Below are 10,186 nucleotides of genomic sequence, written 5' to 3' on the forward strand. Positions count from 1 at the left end.
TTTTTTGGATAAACTGGATTATTAAAATAAATTATTTTTTGTTTTTACTTCAGGAGGAAATATGGCTACAATAGCTTTTGGTTGCTTAGTAAACTGAAAACTGAAACACCATAGGACACCTTTAATTATAGCAACAATCGCACCATCTGACTGTGTATGGTATTCATTGTTGCATTTTGCAAAAGGTAATGGAGGAGCCATTTGAGAAAATCCAGAAGGCTGGATAGATAGCCTCTAAAAAGGCAGGGTAAGGGAACTTGATAGTGTGGAAGGGATACGCCCTCTCTGCCACGCGATAGAACGTAGCGGTGCCGGCCTCACAATCCAACAGCACGCCGACACGCTTTGGATTTGGATTAGCAAGCACGGTCTCGCTGCTGTTATGCCAGACTGACAGGCCGACATTAAGCCACTCGACACACCAGGACTGGACGTTGCGGCCCAGTCGACTGGTGGGGCCTTTGCGGTCGATGCTGTTGTAAGCCAAGCCTATGCCAATGAAGTTAATGTTGGTCAGTCGCACTTCCCAGTAATGGCGTCCCGTAGAGAAACCCTTGGAGGCGAGCACCTGGGAGCAGACAGCAAAGCGTCCGGGGCAGTCGGGGTAGTTTATGTGCTCGTCTGACACGGAGGCCTTAGTGAAGTTCTCGGTCAGCGCGATGCGTTTATGGGCGGTGCTTGGATCGAAAGTGAGTTCTGTGGCGTCTGAAAGGGATAAAAGGAAAGACCATTTTATTTTAAAAAACAAACAGACACGGCTGCTGTTGCTGCATGAGCGGATGATGCCTGCTACACTTACATTTCACAAGTTCACCTCTCTTTTCAGCTGTGCTTATGTCTGGGGGAATATCTGGAGCTTCTACAATTAAAGACAAAAAAGTAAATCATTTGTGTTGCCATATTGGAAAATGGACATGGTTACTGTAAAACTGGAATTGTAGCTTGTGCCAAGTTGGGGTGTATTTACATGGTGATAGTGATGATTTTGTTTGCTTTCCACACAGCTGTCAGAGTTGCAATAAGTGAAATAAAGACATAGACCAAGTTTGTCATCAAGCTCAGAGATAACAGAAGATGAATGGCACCTGTTCTAAAGTCTGTTTGTGGTGCTGGGACTACATTAGCAACTCAGCATACAGTGCTCAAATCTGATGTCTGTCTACCTGGTTTCTGATTAGGTTCAGCTGCAGGAGAACAGTCTCTGGGTTCCTCTTTCACTCCATACTCCAGCAGGTTTTCCATTGAACGGGCGTTTTTCTTAATTCCCATAATGCCAGTGGACTCATTAGGCTTTGTTTTGGTTTCTAGAAAGTAGAGAAAGGCAGTGAAGTATTTATAACACTGAATATGCATAAATCAGATCTAAACACTGGCAGGGAAGACCTGACATTCTCCATATTTATTATATAGGTTCATTATTACATCTTCATCAGGACTGTGTGTGGAAAAACAGAGTTCATTACCAGTAAGAATTGACACAGATGTGACACAGGAAAAGATATGGCACTGAAACAATTCTTCACATCGTCACTGTGAACAGAGTCATAACAGATGTTTGCGCACAGCTGCACAAGCAGAGGAAAAAAGCTTTTTAAACCTTTCTTTGGGTTTATGCAGTTTTTATGTCCTGATGACATTAAAATTACAATAATGGATCTCTCCCAGTTTATTTTGTGCAGGGCTTTAAAATAGACTTGCTTCTAGAACCGACCACCACCAAAACGTTTGACTTGGATTCTGTATATGGTGTCATCCTCTATTAGAAGTCCTGGAAACAAACTGTCGAGGGACTGTGTGCTATCTATTGGTTCATTAAAAAAAATAAAAATCACATGTTCCTTACTTCGAGTTCTTTTCTTTTTGGCTGTTTGGGCTTGAGGACCTGGACTGTTGGACTCGCGGAGTCTGGGCTGAGCAGGAGAGCACTCCACTTCTGAAAAAGCATTAAAAAAAAGAAAAAAAGATTAGAAGCATTTTATTCTTTAATTTTTTTTAATTTTTTATTTGTTGCATTTAAATGACTTTCTTTCCTGAGAAGAACATACCCAACTCTGGCTGAGCTCCGGTACTTTCAGGTCTTGCTGGTCCTGAGACAGGAGCTGCAGTTTGACCTGTGGAGGGTAAACGGTTGCATTTAAACAGCACTTTACTACTTGTTCGTGGGACTAGTGTACCCTGCCCAGTGTATGGTTACTGGGGCCCCACCTGGGAGGCAGCCCTGAGAGGGAGCTTGACAGAGTGGCTGCTGGCTGGGCCATTGGGCCTTTCCAGGTGCAGCCCAAAAAGCTACATGGGCCCACCCTCCTGAACCTGAGTGGTGTTCTGTTATTGGACCTCTTTGCAAATCAGTTTGTCCATAACGAACACCATGTTTGAAAATATGGATGTCCTGAATGGACCATGTTTTGCACCTCCATAGTATTTGGCAAGGATGCCTGTTGGGTGAGGTGTTTTGGGCATGTCCCAGCAGAGGGAGGCCCCGGGGCAGACCCAGGACATGCTGAGGAGATTACATCTCTTGGCTGGCCTGGGAATGTCTGTGTCACCTGGATTAGCTGGAGGAGGTGACTGAGGAGAGGGAGGACTAGATTTCGGATCCTTGAAGAAAAAAAAATCATAACCCTTTATCACAAAGTCTTCAATCTTTCCTTTGATTGCCAACATATTAAACATGACACAAACTCACCAAATTGCACCAGTGCTAGTGTTAATTTCTGCAACAAAATTTGAACAAAACCTGCTAATGCATGCCTGCACACAGACCTGCTTTAAATAATAGTAATCTGGCCTCAGTGGGCTGTTTAAGCATCTCCATCAGAGTCTCCCTCAGGGCTGCCGCAAAGCTCTGCATCGCTATCATCTTCTTGGAGTCCAGATTGATTGGAGGCACTTTAGGCTCAATCTTTACAACTTTGGGCAATTCAAATGAAGCCTGTGAGGAACAAGAGACAGGGAACGCTGTTTATTGTGACATGATTTTTAATCCCTAATTATTTATCTAGTACCATAAATGCTCTGTCTTGTTCTTCAGTTTAAGTTTTCCACCCTTTTCTTCTTTCCTGCCTCACATTCCTGTGATAATGTTTGACTCACCTGCAGAAAAGCCATAGACTGGGATTGACTCAGCAGCCTGTTGATATCTTCTCTGGCTTTCCCCATCTTATTACAGTTTTCATCTAGCTTCTTCATGAGATCCCGAAGTTTCATCTGACCGAGCTCCAGCTCACGGTCCACCTCATTTTGGGCCTCACGTTCATCTTGAGTCAAGATGTCCCTCATCTGCTGATAGACAGCTGCGAGCGCCGTCTTTCTTTTGTTTGCTCCATCCTGGAGCAGAATAAATACAGACACAATAAAATATGAAAATAATGAGGTTTTATCAGTGCATTTACACATGTGTCGCTGATTAAATTATATGACAAGTAATCTATGGAAATTACCTTCAGCTTGCTCTGCATGGTATTTATTTGAAACACAACAGTTTCAGTCTTCTCCATTTTCTCATTCAGCAAACCCAACTTGTCTCTGAGGTCAGACTATAAGAACAGACACAGAACAGCTTCAGCGCACAAATTTCATACAGACACTGCTCAGTGGGCCTGCAGAAGATTGCAAGTAACACTTACATACTTGTTAAACTTCATTTACAATGAGATCAGTGTTATCTGTAGAAAGTGACGCCTTGAATAAAGACGTGTGTTTAGATGCTGAGGGGAAAAAAGTTCCATTACCCTAAACTAGGAGTGTCAATAATACAACCTGAGGACTGAACTAGGCTTCAAAGAATCTGTTAAAAAGCTCTCCTGTCAGCCCACGCCTTACCTGCATGGGAGGAGCATGATCCCCACAGGGTCCAATAGAAATGATCCAGCAGTCAATCAGTGTTCACCTATAGTATGGAGGGTGTTGAGTGCCAAAATAATTTAATTAAATACATCATTAAGTGATTCATTGTTTCATTAACTAATTAATATTGGAAATAAATAATTTAGTAAATATTTTAAATGAAATGAACATTGAATTAATTATGTACATATTTAATTAATTATTTCCTATTTTAATTCATTAATGACACAATTAATTAATTTTGAAATCCATTAGGGGATAATATGCACCTGTCGATCACTGTGTTTAACATTTGCTCTCCTGGACTTAACTCGAAAAACCTGGAAGGACTCTGTTCTCATATATTGCTATGTCCATTCCAAATAAAGATATAATTTAAAAAAAATAATTTTGGTACTTGAGACCCTCCATAATGCTGGTTTGTGTGATAGCATTGCTTCACATGCTACATTTCTATGAATAAGCTGATTGTTGTTATTGTGTAAAGTTAGTGATTGCAAGAAAGTCTTATCTGTTGTAATTTAGTGTGATAACATGTGCACCTGTGCTGACAAGCTTTATGTTTCAGAGCGGCACTTGAGTGAATTCCTGGGTCCACTAGGGCCGTGCTGATCCACAAACAAGAGATTTAATACAAGTTAGCTCTGATTCTGTGTCTATCCTGCTCTTATCTGCTTCTATCCCATGGTTAACATTACATTTTATTGTGGTTTAACTGTAATACTTCATCTGAAAGATGCTGAATTATTGAAAGAGATGTTTATATTATTTCCTACTTGCATCAGTTTCAGAAGCACATTTCTACTCACCAGCAAGGTTGTGTGCTTAATGTGTGGCAGCGATAAATAAAGTTCTGCGATACAGTGACATCATCTCATGTCTCTGATCGGACATTAATACACGGGGACAGGATTGAACCACATTCCAGAGATAGTGGGCTATCGTGTCTGCTGTAACAGGATCCATTCTGACTGGTGGATGGATTTACAAAGTGTAAAAGCTACTGAGAAGTAAAAAAAAACTTGTTCTTTTTACTGTTTTCTCAGCAGGGAGCCCTTTGCTTATACCATCCCATGTCATAAGAGTCATTGCTTAAACTCTCAATCTTAGCCAGAAGTCTAAATTATGGTCAGTTTTGCAGCTATCTTACTGATAAAGACCCATGGCTTGCAATACTACACTAAGAGAAAACAATAAACCCAAGCAGCCGTGCCAAGATATGCTTGAAGATGCAAGGACAATGAAGATAAGGAGATAATGAAGGTAGATGAGGTTAAATACCTGGGATCAACCATCCAATGCAATAGACCGTGCACAAGTGAGGTGAAGAAGTGAGTGCATGAATGGTGGTTGAAGAGGAGAGTCAGGAGAGAATTTGTGATAAAAGGCAGTGAGACCTGCTATGATGTATTTAGAGAAGGTTTGAACTGACAAGAAGGCAAGAAGGCTGAGCTGGAGGCTGCAGACTTGGAGATAAAGAGTTTTATGTTGTTTTCATATTTTCCTGCATCATTGTTATGCATTTTATTTATTTTAGTGGCATTTTACATTGTTAAGCACTTTGTGCAGCATGGACTGTTGGTAATGTGCTACATGAATAAACTTGACCTTGACCTTGACAAACAGTGCTGCAAGGATGAATTTAGAATTTACTATAATAAGCTTGTCCTAGTTTGAAAACAGTTGCACAGCCAATCACTACAGGCTTGAACCTGTTTAATGTATAAAAACTGCTCTTGTGTGAGGAGCGGTGTGTGAAAGTGACATTTTCTTCTATTATGTCAAATTACAGACAGGTGAAGCACATGACTGAGCACCACCTTAAGCTGACAACCAACAAGAGCAAATGGAAAGAGGAACAGCGCTCTACTCCACTGAACACACAGGGAGGGGTGCTACTGTCATAGAGCCCTGCTCGCACTTTGAACGCGTTGTCTGCTAAAAGCTGACAACGCAGTAGGGTGTGATCAACTGACTTACCCGTGGGGATTATGCAACAACTAAATGATTCATTCTGATTCATATGCAAGATTGTCATATTTTGACCATAAATAATAATAATAATAATAATAACCGTTTCCCATCATAAATGTGTAAACCAGTATCATTGTAAAGTGTGTCCATTTCACTCTTTGGAGAGCTAATAAAATGTAAAAGGTGGACCGGTATGTCTACTGTACGCTTTGACCTTATATCAGGCGGCTTATATCAGGAAGGATACTAAAACGTCGTACAAGGTAATTTCTGGCATTGGAATGTTGATTAGAGGAGCCATTGATTATGACCTGAGAAGGGGAAAGCTAAAGACAGGCCCCTCCTTTAATATGAAGTACAAGTCTAACCTAAATTTACTGGCTGCTAGCATTTGGACACATTTTAGAATTAACCATTAAGTTCCGATTTTCATTCATTGTGACCACAAACTGTACATAAAACTCTAATATTATCCTGAATATAAGGAACTGCCAGGTGAATACTAACAGACACACCTCTTTCAGGTTCCTCTGCTCCTCCGGACTTATGAAGGAGCATCCTTTGTGGACCTGTTGAAGGCAAAAGCTGCAGATCAGACGGTCATGCTGGCTGCAGAAGAACTCCTTCAGCTTGTGGTGGTCGGAGCAGATGCGCTCCAACAGGTCCCCGACAGGCTCGCTCAGCTGGTGGGGACGGAAAATGGGGTTTTCCCGGTGAGGGCGCAGGTGCTCCTCACAGTAAGACGCCATGCAGGTGAGGCAGGTCTTCGACGCCTCTGTTTCCATGCAGGTATCACAGCGAATGATCTCCTTTTTCTTCACTTGGCTCTCCTCTGCAGTCAGGTTGTCTTCGCTCTTGCTCGATCTCACTTTAAAGGTCTCCACGACGGCGGTGAGGACCGTGTTTTTCTTCAGCTCGGGTCTGGTGGCGAACAGGGTCCGACACTGAGGGCAGCTGTACGACTCCTTCCATGTGGCGAGCAGGCAGTCCTGGCAGAAGTTGTGTCCGCAGGGGATGGTCACCGGACAGTCAAAGGTGCTCAGACAGATGCTGCAGGTCAGCTCATCCTCCAGACTCATGATAGAAAACTGAGACTCGTCCACTTCGGCCATGATGGGACTGACGCGAATGAAGCTGCGAGGCACAAACGAAACTTATCATTACATCAGATAATCAACGAAGGCCAACCCCTCTGGAAGTTAAACAACGGCAAACGCACTCGCACCAAAACTCAGAACTACGGAAGAGGATTAGGGCCACTGGAAAAAAAAAAATCTGACTTTTTTCTCAGAATTCTGACTTTTTTCTCAGAATTCAGAGAAAAAAGTCAGAATTTTTTTTTTTCCAGTGGCCCTAATCCTCTTCTGTACTACGAGAACAGTCATTTTACTGCAGTAAAGTTCATGACGTTGCACATAAATAACCATAAATAACAATACTTGTTGTATTGTTTACAATGTGTGCAATCCGTGCTTATTGTGCCTTGGGGTTTACCGTAGTGGCAGTGGGGGGCGTGTGTATTACGGAATTATTATGGAAGTGGACGTGTGTCATTATTATGTTTACGGTAACAGGATTTATGACAAAGTCACCACAACATCTGCCTGAATATTTATTTTTTCATAAACACAGATTCAACCTGAACAATGAATAAATGAATAGACAGATATATTAACTTATTTGATATCCTGTTTTAGGGCGCTGTCAAAGAAATCAAGCATTAGGAAAGAAAATGAAAGATCTTTATGTTTAATCATTTTTAACATTTGATTGTTAATTACATTACTTAATTTAATATATAAATACAAGGAACAGGCTATGAATGCATACAGGGGTGGGGAACTCGAGGCCTCCAGGGCCTGTTTCCTGCAGGTTTTAGTTAACACCCTGGGTCAACACACCTGAATCAAGTGATTAGCTCATTACCAGGCCTCTGGAGAACTTTAAGACACGTTGAGAAGATCATTTAAATCAGCTGTGTTGGATCAAGGACACATCTAAAACCTACAGGACACTGGCCCTGCATCACACGCTGAAAGACAGCCAGCTGAGTTTTAACTGATGACTTCTCCAGCTCTTTTATATCTTTATTTATGCAGTTTTTTTTTGCTTACATATTTAAGATCTTCCAGAATACTGCTGTGATAATAACCCCATTAGCTGAAAAAGCTTTAATGTTTAAATGACTAAAGAGATCATTAGTTATATTCATACAATCTTGGAGAAAAACTGGATGGTGGAAGGATGGGAAAACAAATATACTTCAGATGAGTACTTTTTAAAGTACTTTTAGTTGTTAACACACAGAGACTTGAAGCCTGGAGAGGTGGAGGTATGCCCGGGAGTGGAGTGTGATGAAAGTTAGTAGTAGCAATACGGTATACATGTGTGTGAATGAGAGGGAGACAGATGTAACAATGAAGATGCAACGAGTCAAAATAGTGAAGGCGGATGAGTTTAAATACCTGGGGCCCGTTCTTCGTACGTCGCTTACTACATCCAAGATCAAATGACACATCCAAGATCAAATCATCGCGCTAACCGTGAGCTCGCTAATCCGGTTCCCCGAACACACCTGCTGTTGACGATTACTACAGCTGGACGCAGGAATGTGACATCACTGGGTGTCGTAAAAGGGGCTACGCATCGATAGTAGAAACATTGATCGGCAACCCGCTGATTGGTCGGCGAAAATGTCGAAGGGGCGTGCTCGGTATTTTCCGGCAGCAGAGCAAGAACTCATGAGTGAGGGATTACAGGAGTTTCAGAGTTTAATTAAAACGCAAGAGAACACTGCAAAGGCTGCAAAAGCAAGGAGAGAGGGCTGGCAGAAAGTTGCTGACAAATCAAACTCGTAGGTAATTTAATAATAATAATAATAATGGATTGGATTTATATAGCGCTTTCCAAGGCACCCAAAGCGCTTTACGATACCACTATTCATTCACTCCCACATTCACACACTGGTGGAGGCAGCTACGGTTGTAGCCAGGCTGCCACATCGCGCCATCGGCCCCTCTGGCCAACACCAGTAGGCGGTAGGGTAGATCTATCATATGACACTATATTGTCCAATATCATATGGCATTATATTATATTATAATATGTTATATTATATCCCCTTTCACATTAGAGCCACAACAGGACCCACAAGAACATGGGAACAAGTAAAAGTGGAATACAGGAGTATTCTACAGAATGGTAATATTTATCTCTTAGATTGCTTTTCGTCTCTTGGCAAGGTAATACTGGCCTGTAATACTCTGTTAGTTTGTTCATAACAGCAACCAAGAAAAGGGCAGAGGAAAAAAAGACAGGTGGTGGTCCTGCACCCCCTCGTCAACAAGTTGGTTAAGTAAATAATACCCTCACGGGAATATCGATATCTCTCTATGAGCACACTGTCGCGCTGAGCTAAAGGATCCTGTCTATCCCGCAATATACGCTGAATTCTGAGGACTCTCCTTATCAATCTTGCACCTTCCGCAATGGGTTGGTCGCGTATACGGACAGGATATGACTGCGACAGGCTTCCCAAATCCACCTTCGCTTTTATAGCCGTGGTCTCTCATCTTGATTACACGAAGTAATTTACAATTACTACTCTGAAATATGAATTACATCTGTAATAATCACATACATGTAATAGAATGTTAATAGTTCATTTCCCTTTTTTAGGAAATGACCTGTATGTATCTGTGTGACATCAATAAAAGGATCAAGTGCTGCATTATCTTTAGTTACATTGATAATATTTATTTATGGTGAAACAGTGGAAAAATATCGCTGTTGCTTTCGTATAAATGAAGCGGACATACCTGCGTGGCCGCGATCTAATCCTGTTTACATAAAGTAAACCTGCTCCCGAGCAGGTTTACGCTTACGGCTCTGTTGCTATGACAGCAAGTCCCGGATGAGCTTCGGGGAACCGACTGATCCAGGATCACGCGAAATCGTCAACAATCTAATCCGGCTAACCTACTTAGCGAGGTACGAAGAACGGGCCCCTGGGGTAAACCATCTACAGCAGCAGATAGGGCATAAGAGGGGTGAGGACAGGGTGGAGTGGGAGGAGATGAGTGTCAGGGTGATTTGTATGAATGATAAAAGCTAGAGTGAAAGGGAAGGTTTTAAATATGGTAGTGAGACCTGCAGTGATGGGTCTGGGCTGGAAACAGTGGCACTGACAAAAAAGATAAGCCGAAGGTGGCAGAGGTGAAGATGCTAAGATTTTAAGTTTGCGTGAGCACAACTGAAGGATTAGTAATTAATACATCAGCGAGACAGCTGAGGTTGAGTGTTTTGTAGTCAAAGTTAGAGAGATAAGCGTGTGTGTCAGAGGAAGGATGGTGTATATTGGATAAAG

General features: G+C 42.0%; 1 protein-coding gene across 2 annotated transcripts; it reads right to left on the reverse strand.

Annotated features, from left to right (window-relative positions):
- LOC146631210 (E3 ubiquitin/ISG15 ligase TRIM25-like) lies at window positions 1–8,990 on the reverse strand. Of its 2 annotated transcripts, XM_085355187.1 has the most exons (10): window positions 8,286–8,990; window positions 6,336–6,954; window positions 3,441–3,536; window positions 3,094–3,327; window positions 2,764–2,932; window positions 2,046–2,111; window positions 1,844–1,933; window positions 1,164–1,304; window positions 800–859; window positions 1–705 (listed from the first exon to the last, which is right to left on the reverse strand). In XM_085355187.1, the coding sequence occupies exons 1-10, from the start codon at window positions 8,336–8,338 to the stop codon at window positions 164–166; spliced, it is 2,070 nt and encodes a 689-aa protein (XP_085211313.1). In that variant the 5' UTR covers window positions 8,339–8,990; the 3' UTR covers window positions 1–163. The 2 variants fall into 2 exon arrangements, with proteins under 2 accessions (XP_085211313.1, XP_085211314.1); XM_085355188.1 differs by lacking the exon at window positions 800–859.
- Between the last annotated feature and the right edge of the window lie 1,196 nt (window positions 8,991–10,186).

This window comes from Diplotaxodon limnothrissa, linkage group LG6 (genome assembly GCF_057381915.1).
Source record: "Diplotaxodon limnothrissa isolate DT_005_m linkage group LG6, D_limnothrissa_male_GT1.1, whole genome shotgun sequence".
In the NCBI taxonomy this organism is placed as follows: Eukaryota; Metazoa; Chordata; class Actinopteri; order Cichliformes; family Cichlidae; genus Diplotaxodon; species Diplotaxodon limnothrissa.

What these genes read in the sequence shown, in the direction of transcription:
- LOC146631210 (XM_085355187.1), bottom strand. Translation starts at nt 8,338, where the DNA reads ATGTGTCATTTGATCTTGGATGTAGTAAGCGACGTACGAAGAACGGGC. An exon ending in CAAAAAGAAAAGAACTCGAA is followed by an intron (nt 1,305 to 1,843) that starts GTAAGGAACATG and finishes TCTACTTTCTAG; the next exon opens with AAACCAAAACAAAGCCTAAT. An exon ending in TGAACCTAATCAGAAACCAG is followed by an intron (nt 860 to 1,163) that starts GTAGACAGACAT and finishes CTTTAATTGTAG; the next exon opens with AAGCTCCAGATATTCCCCCA.